Source organism: Pelodiscus sinensis, chromosome 1 (genome assembly GCF_052426305.1).
Source record: "Pelodiscus sinensis isolate ZL-2025 chromosome 1, ASM5242630v1, whole genome shotgun sequence".
In the NCBI taxonomy this organism is placed as follows: domain Eukaryota; kingdom Metazoa; phylum Chordata; order Testudines; family Trionychidae; genus Pelodiscus; species Pelodiscus sinensis.
In genome coordinates, this window is record NC_143052.1 from 320,991,149 (window position 1) to 321,006,095 (window position 14,947).

A 14,947-nucleotide genomic window follows, 5' to 3' on the forward strand; every position below is an offset into this window, starting at 1 on the left:
TCTGTGAGAAAACAGATGAGGGGGGATATTATAGAACAACATGGACAATACAGATTGAACCGAAAACAACACAACTTTTAAACAATGGACAACTGTACCAGATGGAACCACTTCCCTCCAGACTGAGATTTTCAATATTGTCCTTTTAAAGCACTAACCTGATTCCCAAAACATGCTACCATTATGCTTCTAAATAAAAGCATTGCTAATCATCCAAGGTAAGTACAATGAGATGTATTTAAATGATCCAAACTTCTTAATGCAAGCCTAATTTTATACAAAATGTTGCACCTTTTGAAGCCATTAGGCTGGTATGTTTGAATTCTTGGGAAGACTTTAGCTACTGATTCACTGATGAGAGAGATGGATGGGACTGCCTTGATCCAAACCTAAGCACAGCAGTGTAATAGTCCCAAAGGCAGCCAACATACGTAACTGACAAATCCTCTGTTGCTAGAAGATGTGAAGCAGCATAAAACCAGCCTAGTTAGTTCTACAGCACTCACTCATAGCCCTTTGCATAGGGGAAGTGCTGAGGGCTCAGTGGCATGATTGGGGTGCTGCTGGTGACTCCTAGCTGCTGCAGTGGAACTTTTTAAGCTCTTGAAGTTAGAGCAGCCTTGGAGCTGCTGTAATAGCTTATACCAGCCCATACCCCTATTTCCTTCACCTCGTGTGCCAATCACAGTTCGGTGAAACTGTGGGGTTGGAGACTAGACTATATGCATTGCCTTCTATCCCTATGATTCTATGAAACCCCAAATTAGGCCCTGAGGGTGATGCCCCAAAACCATCTTTAGATGAGGCATTTATGTGGCAATGCCCTCCGTAAGGCAAAAGCTCTCTTTTTAAAGTCTGGCAGCATAAGTAATGGCCTAGCCATTAAACTTCCCTGGCCATTTTACTGTACTAACTACTGTATTGTGATCGACACCTTTGGCATTCATGTGACTCAGTATGAGTTCCACAGTGGCTCAGGAGCAATTAATTGGCTCTTTGTAGTTTTTAACTAACGACAGTCATGCCACCAAACTAACATGGCTGTTGCCCTGTATTTCTCAAGTAAACACAGCATATCTTTCATTGAAAAGTAATCAGATCAAGGGAGGGATAAAAATTACTACAAAACATATCTTACATTTTCTTCTTTATTTGGAAGAGTACAGGGGTGAGCAAATGAAAAGGTTCAACATTTCTTTCACCTCAGTACATGTATGCTTCTTTTGCCTCAGTATGGAGACAGTAACTGTTGGAGGGATAATCACATGTAGCAACTACTGAGGATCTTGCCTTGTACATTTTACAGCTGGATTGCCAAAGAATAAAATCTGAGCACGCATCGTCGTAGACCCATGTAGAACACTTAGAGTATGTCAGGCAACAGGTGGTTCAGAGTAAAAAAGATTACATTCTAGATCTACATGACGCTAATCACACAGGTGTACAGTAGATGTCACATACTTGTGCAGACACAAACTTAAACTCATTCACAGACTATGGCACAGTCTTTTACTCCTGATAAGATTTCACCAGAACCCACATGAGGAGCACAGTTATGAGGACAATCATGAAGTTGAGGAAAAGCTCTTGCGTGGATCGTTCCATTTTCAGGAATAATGAGGGGAAGCACGGAGGCTAACAGTTGAAGCAAAAGGAAAACCTCCGGGAGTCCTTGAGATCAGCCTCCAGGTCAGAGCCTTGCCTGAAAGAAACCCCCAACAAAACAAACATATGAAGCTAGGAAGCCTAATAGCTATATTTATTACTATGGAGAGGCATAAGGATCTTGTGCAAAAAGGGATTTTTACGCAAAATGGACACATCCACACTGCATGTTGTTGCACAAAAAGGACCAGAATAGATTATGCAAATGAAGCGTGAGAAAATGCTAATCAACACTTCATTTGCATTGCATCTTCCGACAAAACACATAGTGTAGACATAGCCTAAATAAATGTTATCTCTATTGCTAAAAGTGAGTGTGTGCTACACAAGTTAAAAAGCAAAACATATCTCTACCAGCTTATCACCTTCTTTGATTTCCACCATTTGAGAGAACATGTTCTCAGTGTCACCCCAAAATACATCTCACATAACAAGCAATCCTTGGAAGTCAGCTTTGACTGGCAGTTATTTTTTTAAAAAACTTCTGCCATATTCTTTTGCAGTGATACTTACCACATACATATTACTATTACAAGTTACTAAACATTAAAGTATATGTTATTGTATCCTTATTTTAAAATAAGGAAACTAGAATTTTTTTTCTGATACAGTACTCTAATCTTAAACTCTGAATTGTTTACATCTCTCTCTCTCTCTCTCTCTCTCTCTCTCTGTCTCTCTTCATTCCCTAACACTGAGTTTTACTTTAATACTGTAAATATAACTAGGGAGAATCACTGAATTCAGCTTTTCTTTGCAGTATTTGGAAAAGAAAACAACTGGAAGGATGTTTGTTATGACTACAAAGGGAGAGAGGCAGGATTATAGTTTTGTTTCTAAAAAATATCAAAATTGCAGGCTAATGCCTGTAGATTAAATGGGATTTTCTCTGAGCTCTTCTGACTTTCCAGTTGGTACAGTTATCTTAAGTTGTAATACTTCTTGATCTATATTCAAAAACTTTTAATCAGCTATGGTTTTTCTCTGATTCACTTTAATCACAGAAAGTCCAGATTTTTTATGTTTCTCTGAGCACGCAAGGAGAAGTGATAACATTAGTGATGAGTACTGTGCTGCCTGATCCTGCGTGTGTTGAGTAAGTAAGAATGAAAAAAAGAAGAATCAAATAAGTTTGGGGGGTTGAAAAGCACCCATGCAAACAAACTCTTAAAGGAGAAGCTAAATTAAAAAGTAACATCTATGATGAAAACAAGAGCAAGACAGAAGGCTTTAACTGGAAACTGTCTTAATTTACTATAATGAAATATTAAAAGCCCAATATATGATAATGCATGTATACAAATTCCCATGTCCTCATGTTGCTCTACCAGTCTCATGTTTTACGTATACAAAGGAAAAGCCAGACCAAAAAAGTAATCCATGATTTTACCTTAGAGGGTAGATGAAACAGTACTGCACCTTCTGGAACCCTAGGTCAATGTAGAGATTATTTCTTCCTCAGCTTCTTCCTATCTCCCAGTGCAGTCTGGAGCCCCAATCTCTGTGTTGGAACTAAAGTAGTGTGAGGGAGGAGAGCAACAAGTGTATTGGCAACAAAAGTGATGACATCACCAAGTAAATATTTTAAAAAGGCAACACTGGCCCTAGGATTCAGTAGGGCTATTTATGCATGTCGGTGTATGGATGGATTTACATGCAACCATTTCATTTCTTTCTCTGATGAGTTGCTTTAATGTCAGAGATATGTATAAACCCTTTGAAACCAGCTAGATTTTACAATGTTTCTTTTGTGCTTCTAATTAACTAGTTTATCTCTTCATCCATGATGTAAAAAAGGTGTTTGATATAATCCACATTCAAATCAGTCTCTTACAATTATTTCCAAATACTACACACTAGGGTTACACAAATTATTTACAAAGTCATATGACTGTTATGCATTTAAATCCATAATCTTAAATGTTTCACTAAATTTTTGCATTTAATAGATACTGACTCTCAGTTTGTACTCCATAACTGAGTGACATTATTTCAGAACAAGTAATACAGTCCTGTCCAAGTCACACAACTAACCACCCGCTCAGCCCACAGGAGAGGATGGGAAACATGAGATACCCAAGCTGAATTTCTCTTGTGGCACCAGGGGAAATATAGTTTAAGATAGAACTGACACAGAATGAAACATTTTAGGTCATTTTAATGCTATCCACAGAATTATTTTGATTAGAGCCAAACCAACACAAATCAAAATATTTCATTTTGGTTTTCCCAACAGGGAAAAACTGAAACATTTTAACAAAGTAAAAAATCATTACAGTGGTAAAAGCAGATCTAGTCACCATCCCTTTCTTCATGTCTTCTTCTATGAAGCTCAATATACCAGAAATTCCTTTCCTAATCTGGCCTGCCATCCTTTCTGCCTCCAGGCCCACTTTAAACCACAGTTCCTCTAAGATCGCTATAAAACCCAGTAATCTCTTCCTTCAAATGCTAATGAAACACAAAAATTTTAAATGTGTAACTAACCAGTCATATGCAAAACATCATCACTTCTTTTGCATCCCTTCATTTAGTTCTATAGTGTCTAAATGGGATCATATCCTTCACTTACTTGTGTGATGTAAGACCTTACTCAGTAAGCTTTCATTGGAACTGTTTGTGGAATAAACTACTAGTCAATGCAAATGAGGTTGACAGAATCTGACTTTAAGGTCAAATCCTGCAATCAGTGGCAGAGAGGTCAAGACCTGTGCTGGCCTAGAGCCATATTGTTTTCAATACCAGGGGCCACCCATTCAGTGCTGCTACTAAGAATGGTGCTTTATGCTGTACAGGCTACGTTCACACTGCAGGCTTCCATTCTTGTGCAAAAACTTGTGGAATGTCTACACTGCACGCACGTTCTTGCGCAAGTAAATTTACAGTAAAGCGTCGGAATAGAGGGCTTTTTGTGCAAGAGTTATTCCTCTCACCATGAGGAAAAAGCCCTCTTGCGCAAGAGCTCTTGTGCAAGAAGGCAGTGTGGACAGGCAACAGGGGTTTCTTGCGCAAGAAACCCCTATGGCTAAAATGGCCCTCAGAGCTTTCTTGCGCAAAGCAGCATCCACGCTGCCATGGATGCTCTTGTGCAAAAGCATCTGGCAGTGTGGATGCGCTCTTGCGCAAGAATTTTTGCAGAAGAACTCTTGCGCAAAACAGTTCTTGCTCAAGAAACTGGCAGTGTAGACATAGCCTGTAAGTTTCTGGAGCAGGAACTTTGCCTTCATCTCTGCTTGTGTAGAAAGTATTGGTACTTCTTTGGTACTATCCAAGTATAATTCAATAACACTCTACCTAATTAGGCCTTTCTATTTTATGTATTCTTCAAGGCAGAAGGAATTTATTTTTCCTCCTGCAATAGGAAACTTTGAAACAACTCATTTGGCAGAACTTTTTATATCACAGCTGGTAAAGGAAGACCATTTCTGATTGGCAGATACAGTCCATAGTAATTTTAGAAGAGACAAACTACAGTATTACATTTAGTTTTTGTGCCATCTGGCAGAATACCCAGAAGGTTTGCAAAAAGACTTTAAGCTTAATCAGCACCATGTTAGATATTATTAAGATGGGGAACATTCATTGACATAGACTGTAATTTTTTTTTTAAAAAACCCCAATGCTTGGCACTTTTTCTGACTTACCTATGCCACAGCTTGGAGTTTACAGCAGTGGTGGGCAACCTGTGGTCCAGGAGCTGCATGTGGCCCATTGGGGTTTTATATTTGGCCCACAAGATATTTTGTTTACTATTGCCCATGCACAGGTTGCCAGATTCTGCTGGTTTTCGTCCCTGTAGGTTTTTTCCTACCAATATTACTAGCCTGACATGCATGTAAAGCAAGGGGCTATGATGTGAAATGCATCCTGAGTACACATAACATTGACTGTGGGAGCCATGAGCTTCCTCTGTAGCCAATGAAAGCACTGCTACAAGTCAATCGAAACACCCTGCAAATTCTAGGTACACAAACACAATTAGAAACCTACACTATACTGGGAAACAGTCTTGACTACAAATCTTGTGGCCCACTCATTAGCCTAGGTTGCCCTTCAATGGTTTACAGTAGGGATGTAAAAAGTGGGGAAAAAAATTAACTGTGTAACCGATAAAATTTCTATCAGTCACATGATTAACCACAGCTCCTGACAGTTCTATGAAGAGCTTAACTGGAGACTAAATTGGCAGTTGAGCGACAAAGCTTTTGTCATTCATAGGTACTTAAAAGAAACCCTGAAGGATAAAAGCTTTGCCACAGCAAGTACTAGTGTAAACAGTGCTTTTTTTTTTGGCAGGAGTGCTCTGCTAACAAAGCAAACACCCTGGCAGGGGCTGGAAGTTTTTTGTCTGCAAAAGTGTGTGGCTAAAAGCTGTGTAGCATAGACAAAGCCCTAATGATGAAGAGAAAGAAGAGGGGATGCAAAGGAAAAAGCCAATGATTGTATTTTAAATATGGGTCCTGGGTATTGATGATGTACTAAATATTTATTCAGTTGACCGTTTGATTTTTTTTGACAGATTTGGTTGCTCTAATATTTCACATATACCCTGCCAAAGTTCTCTTCTCATGCCTTACATATTCAAACTTAAGACTCTGGTTATATTTAAAGTTGCTGTGTCTGTCTCAAATTCTTTCTAGACTACACATCAAGCACCATGCAATCTTTCCAAGTAACTCTTATATAATGAGGATTGTATTCATTGTAATTTTAGGTTTTTCAATAAGATCTTATTAATATGTTTTTTTAAATGTTAGTGTCGGGCCAATGGTGGTCTTTGACTCTCTGTTCCTAGTATAACAGAAGCGAATTGCCAAAAGATCCACTTGGAGGAAAAAATTACCTCTTACTATACACACAAAAAGAAACACAAAATAGTACGTACATAATCATTAGAGTGTGTTTGCTGCATATAATTACAATACCTGGATATAAGAACAAAAAAAATCCACCAATTTCGATTACTCAGCATATTAACAATGGGCAAGTGGTCTCTGAATTTGCTTTAATAATTAAAAGTCATACGAAGCTTACTGCACCACATTAAGGATAAGTATCGTGTTAATTGACTAATCGAATAGTTGATTCGTTTTTGCATTGACTGTTCCAGTGGTTCCCAATCTTTTTGATACTGGGGACCAGTAAACCCATTCACAAGCTTTTGGAAGACCAGTAACATTTATTTGCATATTTGCATATTCATTAAGCAAATGACAAATATGCAAATAAAATGTATTGCTGGCCCTACCTGTTGAGCAGGTTGTTCCGCGCCCCCTCCTGGCCCTAATCCCGGCCGCTTTATCGGCCAGCACTAGCTCCCCCGGCTGCATCTGGCGCCGGGCATTCTGCGTCAGTGCGCATGGCGCCCAGCCTTCTCCCTGGGTCCTAGCACCTGCCAGATCTAGCCTCACCACCCGGGAGCATGCCCGGCAGAGATGCCGTGGCAGCGGGCTGTCTCCCAAAAGGTCCGTGCCTCTGCACTTGGCAGTGTGGGGTGCTGCTACTCAATCTCACAAATTAATAGGATCGTGCATGATAATTTTTCTAAGGACCGGTATTTTTTTTCTAAGGAGCAGTGTTGGGCCACAGACCACACTTTGGGAAATGCTGGACTATTCTGTTAGTCGATAGGGAGGTGCTGGCCATTTGAAATGCCGCAGCAGTGTTTCAAAGGAGCAGCTCCACATGGAGCCCAGGGTCAGCTGCGGAATCTCCAGCTGATCCTGGGCTCCGTGTGGCGCTGCCCCTTTGAAACGCTGCCATCAGCATTACTGATAGAGACAGCAAGGTGGGGGGAAGCAACTAGTTGACTATCCTGTTGACTATCCGATAAGCATTTGCTTATCGGATAGTCTACTAATCCTTAACATCCCCACCCCACATTATTGAAAAGCCACCATGACAAAATAAAATAAAGTATATGTACTTTACTTAATAGTTTATTGATTGGTCTCCATGATTCCATTATGTTGTTTCATAAACCCATAAGCCTTCACAGTCTGGTCTTAACTACCCTGAGCAGTTTAGTATCGTCTGCAAACTTTGCCACCTCACTGTTTACCCCTTTCTCCAGATCATTTATGAATAAGGGGAATAGGATTGGTCCTAGGATAGATCATTGGGGAGACCATTAGTTACCCTTCTCCATTCTGAAAATTTACCATTTATTCCTAACTAAATGTTTTCTTTCTTTTAACCAGTTCTCAGTCCATGAAAGGATCTTCCCTCTTATCCCATGACAACTTAATTTACGTAAGAGCTTTGGTGAGGGACCTTATCAAAGGCTTTCTGGAAATCTGAGTACAACTTCTATCACCCATAAACAACTCTGCGTTTCTCACAATCCATCCCAGTCTCCCTCCACAGGTTAATGGCTGAATTTACAGCTGCACATTTTCAGCTCTGAGGCGCAAAATATGAGCATCAGGCATCTCTAATAGTATAGACCCATCTGTTTCCATTTCCTTTTGGATGCTAGTTTACTGGCTTCCTACACTGCTGGGCAAAACTGTGCTCCTCAGTCTCCCAGCCACCACCAAAGCTTTTTCCCTTGCTCTCACACGCATAAACAACATGCTGCTATGGTGTGTGGCATGTTTCTTTACTTGCTTCCAACCTATCCCACAAACAGCATCACCTTCCTTTCGAAAGACCAAACGCGCACTCCAGAGGCCAAGGATCCCTTTTTTCATTAAGGTAAATTGACTTGAGTTCCGAAAGATCCTAGCACTGGGTCCCTTTGCAAACAACTTTGCATTTATGTCTGTAACCTGCTGGGTAGCCTGCCTGCCCTTAGAGTACCATGGATGAATACGCCTTTTTCTTTATAATTTCTGCACTCTGATTGGAGGGGTGACAAATAAGAAGCACCTGAGTCCCATCAGTTGCCTTAATACAGTTTGCAAACCCCATGGCTGTGTCTAGACTGGCCAGTTTTTCCAGAAAATCAGCCGCTTTTCCAGAAAAACTTGCCAGCTGTCTACACTGGCCGCTTGAATTTCCACAAAAGCACTGACTTCCTATTGTAAGAAATCAGTGCTTTTTGTGGAAATACTATGCTGCTCCCGTTCGGGCAGAAGTCCCTTTTGCGCAAAAGTTTTGCGCAAAAGGGCCAGTATAGACAGCTGAGATATGTTTTGCGCAAAAAAGCCCCAATCGCGAAAATGGTGATCGGGGCTTTTTTGCGCAAAAGCACCTCTAGATTGGCCACAGACGCTTTTCCGCAAAAAGTGCTTTTGCGGAAAAGTGTCCGTGCCAATCTAGACATTCTTTTCCAAAAATGCTTTTAACAGAAAACTTTTCCGTTAAAAGCATTTCCGGAAAATCATGCCAGTCTAGACATAGCCCCATGTGTGCAAAACCATCAACAAGCTTTATACCCCAGTGCAACAGTGCATTTTCACAGCTTCATGCACCTGTGGGCAATGACCCCAGTCAAAAGCCACTTATGACAATGTATGCGTACTGCACGATTAGTTTATTGGGGCAATTTTATGTGTAGCCAGCTGGACATGAACTAGCCCTTCCCCCGTGCCCACTGGAGTCAATTGGCTGGACACACACTCCTGTTTACCCCATTCCCTTAGGTCTGGCTCTCTCAATACAATTTATGTTAGTCCTGCTGTTATGTTAGAACTATCTTCCTGTTACGTTAAAGATGATAAGGCCAGACTTTGCCTAAAAACCGTATTGCTTAATGCATGCTTATGAATATGCATGTAGCCTATGGAATGAGTGGGAAGTGTGAATGAGAAACACCCAGTTAAAAAGCAGTCCAGGATTTGAAACCTTGTAAGGCAAGAAAGGACCCCACAAAGTGCATACATTAAGTGGCCAAGTGGAAGTCTCTCAAGATATAACAGCACACCAAGCCCAGGGACAGCCTGGAAGAAGTAGAGCCCTCCTGCAGATCCATAGGGAGCTGTCATCTGGTCAGTGTTCCATCCACCAGTGAGATCTAAAGTAATCTACACCATGCTTGCAGCCTGCCTCCAAACTGCCAGCGTGAACGTGATGTGTGTGTGTGTGAGTACCACCATACCCTTAAGAATCTGTACTAATAAACAAGCTTCAGTGCTGCTTGAGTTCACCCTTTGTTTGGTTATTCCTTGGCTGAGTCCAAGGACAGGTGATAGTATGTTACTAATTGTTCACATTTTAATCATCCAGATCAAGTGAGAGGATGGCCCAAGTGTAATCCAAATGAAAAGTAAACAGAAACATTTAGATAACAAATTCCCCAAACAGTTGCAAACCAAAAAAAATAAACCAAAACCCCAATGACCCTGATGAAGCAGTATCATGACATATGACCTTCTCATAGAATTAACATAAGACCAAATAGAATAAATAAACAAAGTTTTTCTTACGCTGCTCTTTTTTAAAACACAATTTTACTAGAAGATCTTGTTGAGCAACTTCATGAGCTTTGGGGGATATGATAAAGCAGGGGGATATGACAGAAGTCTATAAAATCATGACTGATTTGGACAAGTAAATAAGGAAGTGACATTTACTCCTCGAAACACAAGAACTAGGGCCACCAAATAAAATGAATAGCCACAGATTTAAAACAAACCAAAGGAAGTTTGTCTTCACACAGCACACAACCTGTGGAATTCCTTTCCAAATGATGTGAAGGGCAAGTCTAGAACAGTGTTCAAAAAAAAATTAGATAAGTTCGTGCAGGGTAGGTCCATCAATGGCTAGTAGGCAGGATGGTGTCCCTAGCCTGTTTGCCAGAAGCTAGGAACAGGTGACAGGGGATGAATCACTTAATGATACCTGTTCTGGTCATTCCCTGTGGAGATCCTGGCATTGGCCACTGCCAGAAGACAGGAAACTGGTATAGGTGGACCTTTTGTCTAACCAAGTATGGTGGCCATTCTTATGGTCTTAAATTCTTATGAACTCATTTAGTGAAAGCTTACAGTCTAGGGGCTTAATCCAAACCCATTCAAGTCACTAGAAGACTCTCATTGACTTCAGTGAACTTTGGATCAGGTTCAGTGACCATAGTCCTAAATCTTCCCAGACTATCGTCTTATTTGCTTGACCTTCTCTCCCAGACAGACCCCATTGCTCTTACTACAGTTGTTCTTACCCTTTTTGCTGAATCAAATATACCCTTCTAGGTGAGCTCTGCGAATCTCTTAAAGAACTTTCTTTCTGGAATAAGGTCTGGGAACCAGTGTTCCCTGTAAGTTGTGCGCTTGTGTGGCTGCTCAGGAGATATTAAAATGCCATCCAGATGATTAGCAGAGCATACACAGCTAGATTTTGTTTCTGCTGGCGGTGCATATTCACACATGCCTTGGAGCACATGAAAATTTATTCTTCACATGGATGGAACAAATCCACAGATGGCTGGAAAATATTAGAAGGAACATTGCTAGGAATCCCTTCTCCTCTCATCCTTTTTGACTTCCAGCATTACATTAACCATGACAATCTCTTCAGCCACTTGGTACAGTTTGCTTGAATGGTAAATACTTTGCTCTTCTTATTCTACTCCTGTCTATCCAAATGTTTCATTTTTGTGACTTTTCTTTAGAGCTACCCCGCCACTCTAACATCCCCTAACATTCAGTCCCTGGCCTTTTCCAAGGATGTTTTCTTTTTTTGTTTCTTTGTTTGCATGTTTTATCTCAACCCATTTGACCTTCTCTTATTTCAATTCTTCCCTGGGAACCACTTGGGGCTGATGCAGAGAAAGATTGTTCATTTGCTAAGACCTTGAAAGAGAATTTTAGCAATCTAATGAATTAAGTGTCCTATATGTCCATGCGTATGACACAAGAATGCACTCTTCTTACTTCCCTCGTTTTCTACCAATCCTACCCCTTCAAGCCCTTCCTCGTTCAATGTGCCATTGGTGCAGACAGCTCACTACTGAAATGGTTACTCCATAAGCAGTTGATCCTCAGAAGCTGTCAGTGCAACTCTTTTCACTGGAAGAATTTGGTGATGAATTTGGTGATCACACCAATGTCTTTACAGAATTTACCAGTGGCACAAAGAGGAGTGTGACCATCCTTGTAATTTTCTAGATATTTTCCCTTATAATTGTTAGCCATATGTAACCCTTCTGCCAGATAGGCCTGGCAGTAACCAGGGCTGGGTTCAATATCTTGGGGTCCATCTCACACAGAACCAGCTCAAGCCCCCACCCAGTAATCTGGGAAATTCACACTCCCCTGGGTGCCTCTGAGAGGCAATGCTTCCTCACTCACAAGCACTGAGTCTGAGTGTAGGAAAGAAACATTTAATGAAACAGAGAGAGAAGTCATACGGCATTTCACAGGGTTTCACCTCCCAACCTGGGTAGAAATGGGGGTGGGGAGATAGATAGGGGGCACCTTACGACACTCTGCCATGCTCCACCAGCTGTCTCATCCCACGCCACCGGATGCTCTGCTGGTCGCCTGCTGCTGCTCCTTGCCTGCTGCCACTGCCCGTCACCCTCCTCACCTGCTTCTGCTCTGTGCCACGCAGCTGGTCACCGCTCCTCGCCTGCCGCCGCTCCTACCGGCCACATTATGCTACCAGCCAGTGATTCCCACCAGCCACTCTGCTGGTCACCGCCACTTCACTGGCTGTAATGGGTCTGGCTCTCAGTGATTTCAACTCTTTAGCCACCAGCTGGACTGGCAAAGGAATCCAGCTTCCACTGGACTAGCAAAAGAAAAGACTCCTCAGGGAGTCTGCTTTAGGTCTGTCCTTAAAACAAAGGGGCAGGTTGGGCCAGTCTTACAGCTCACACCTGGCAGGTGTGAAGCAGGCTGACTCCAGCCCTTTAACCATTCTCCCCCCCCCAGCTCAGTTCACTCAACTCTGGAATGGGGGAGGCTTGTTCTTCCGAGACCTCTTACCATGATGGTGGTGTCTCTCTGGAAGCACTGGTGGCAGGTTTTACAGTTTCCACATTTAGGGGTAGCATGCTTAGTGACCCCCACAACAGTCCCAAATTATTTACAATCCTCCACATGCCATTCCAACACTGACCCTCCTTCAGCCCTGTCTGAATGGGATTTACATAGCCACACCTCATATTCTCTCCTGAGCTGTATTTACATATCATCAGTTAACAGTTAATTACGTTGCAGAGCTAAACAATTGTAGCGGGCACACCCACCCCTCCTATTAGCTGGCTGATAGCAACCAGCAGTTCAGCCTCTGCTTACACACTTCTATTGCATAACATTAAGGCTACAATTTGTTCTGGAGATGTTTAATTGCATGGTTTGCAATCACCTGAATGTACTTTGGAGACAGTAGTTCTTACTGTGTATAATGCATTCTGCTTTGCTATCAAAAAGGTGAGTTCATACTCAGAACAGGATCTACACAGCAGGGCTAAAGTCGAATTAAGCTATGCAACTTCAGCTATGTCAATTGCGTAACTTAAGTTGAAATAGCTTCACTCAGCTATAGGTGCTGTCTACACAGCAGGAAGTTGAAGAAAGATTGTTCCTTTGACTTCCCTTACTCCTCGTGAAATGAAGATTACTATGAGTCAGAGTAAGAAGTCCTCCAGCTTGACATTATTTCTAAATAAAGGCTTGTAGTGTAGATACTCATTATGTTATTTCGTAATAACATCAATTATTCCAAAATAATGCTGCTGTGTATATGTACCCTAGGAACAAATTTGGTTTCCTTAGAGGACAAAAGGTGGGTGTGTAGCAAACAACATTTTGGCACCACATAGAAATACAATTTTTATCCTTATGAGTAGCCATATCAGCACTACTGCTATGTGAGATGCTTTCATCTCTAATTCATACAGCTGTCATTCAAGTGTCTTAAATCTCCAGAGTCATTTACAAGGGAGCCTGTAAATACTTGCTGCATGGAAAGTTTTGCACTGGGTTACTATGTACTATAATCTTATCGATGGTTATGGATTACTTTAACCAATTATCCACCCCAACATGAGGGTTACACCTACTTGAATCTCTACCTACAAATATTGACTAACCAGAAGTCAACTACTATAAGACAGGCCCAATGAGGAAAATAACAGAACACCAGTGGTCATCACCTACAGCCCCCAGCTTAAACTCTTCCAGCACATCGTTGACAATCTACAGCCTGTCCTGGAAAACAATTCCTCACTCTCACAAGACTTGGGAGACATGCCAGTCCTCTCCTACAGACAGTCCCAACCTGAACTAAATACTTAGCAGCAGCCATACATCACACCACAGATACACTTACCCAGGAACCTACTACCTCTGCAACAAACCACATTATCAACTTTGTCCACACATCTATACAAGCGACACCATCACAGGACCTATCCACATAAGCAACCACATCAGGGGCTCATACATCCTGTACATCCTCTAATGTGATATATATGCCATCATGTGCCAGCAGTGCCCCTCTGCCATGTATAATGGCCAAACCAGACAATGTCTGCCACAAAGGATAAATGGACACAAAACAAATACAGTAATTCCTCATTTAACACTATAAATATGTTTCAGAAAATGATCATGTTAAGTGAAAACGTGTTATGCGGGGTCAATTTTCCCACTGAAAATAACGGAAAAGGTGGGGGTTGCGTTTCTAGCAGTGGTGTCTGTTGGGACTGGGACATAAGGTTGGGAGAGAAAGGGGACTGGGTTATAGCAGGGAGGGGAGGTGTTTGGCTCTGAGGAAGGGAAAGAGAGGAGAGGGGAGGGGGATTGGGTTGGGAGTATGCCCCTGGGATGGGTCTGCCGGGACCCGCACTGCGTCCGGTGTGGGGGGGTTGCCGGGGAACGGCGCGGTGAACCCTCTGCCACTTTGCAGGGAGGTGGGGGAAGCCCTGCGCAGCCACCGACAACGGGCCAGCTGGGGAAACCCAGCTGCCAGCCAGCAAGCAGGGGCGGAGGAGAAGGGGCAAGACGTCCGGCGAGGGGGAATCAGCGGGGAACAACACAGCGAGCAGCAAACCCTCCATCGCTTTGCAGGAAGGCGGGGGAAGCCCCATGCAGCCGCCAGCAACGGGCCGGCTGGGGAAATCGTGTTATTCCGGGGACAGTCATGTAATTAAAAAAACATTCCCTAAAAAAAAAATCATGCTATCGCGAAAACGTGTTAAGCGGGCACGTGTTAAATGAGGAATTACTGTATCCGAAATGGAACACACATAAACCTGGAGGGAAACATTTTAACATGTTTAACATTTTAACCTCCCTGTATCTATATATCTTAGTTTCTGTTATTTCCATTCCACTTCTGAAGAAGTGGGTTTTACCCACAAAAGCTCATGATTTGTTTGTTAGTCTCTAAG

General features: G+C 42.1%; 1 protein-coding gene across 1 annotated transcript; it reads right to left on the bottom strand.

Moving 5' to 3' along the window:
* Positions 1 to 1,130: 1,130 nt before the first annotated feature.
* On the bottom strand, positions 1,131 to 3,183 carry SLN (sarcolipin). The gene is made up of 2 exons (XM_089775699.1): positions 3,056 to 3,183; positions 1,131 to 1,702 (listed from the first exon to the last, which is right to left on the bottom strand). Exon 2 carries the CDS (start codon positions 1,603 to 1,605, stop codon positions 1,510 to 1,512), a length of 96 nt encoding a protein of 31 aa, XP_089631825.1. The 5' UTR covers positions 1,606 to 1,702; positions 3,056 to 3,183; the 3' UTR covers positions 1,131 to 1,509.
* Between the last annotated feature and the right edge of the window lie 11,764 nt (positions 3,184 to 14,947).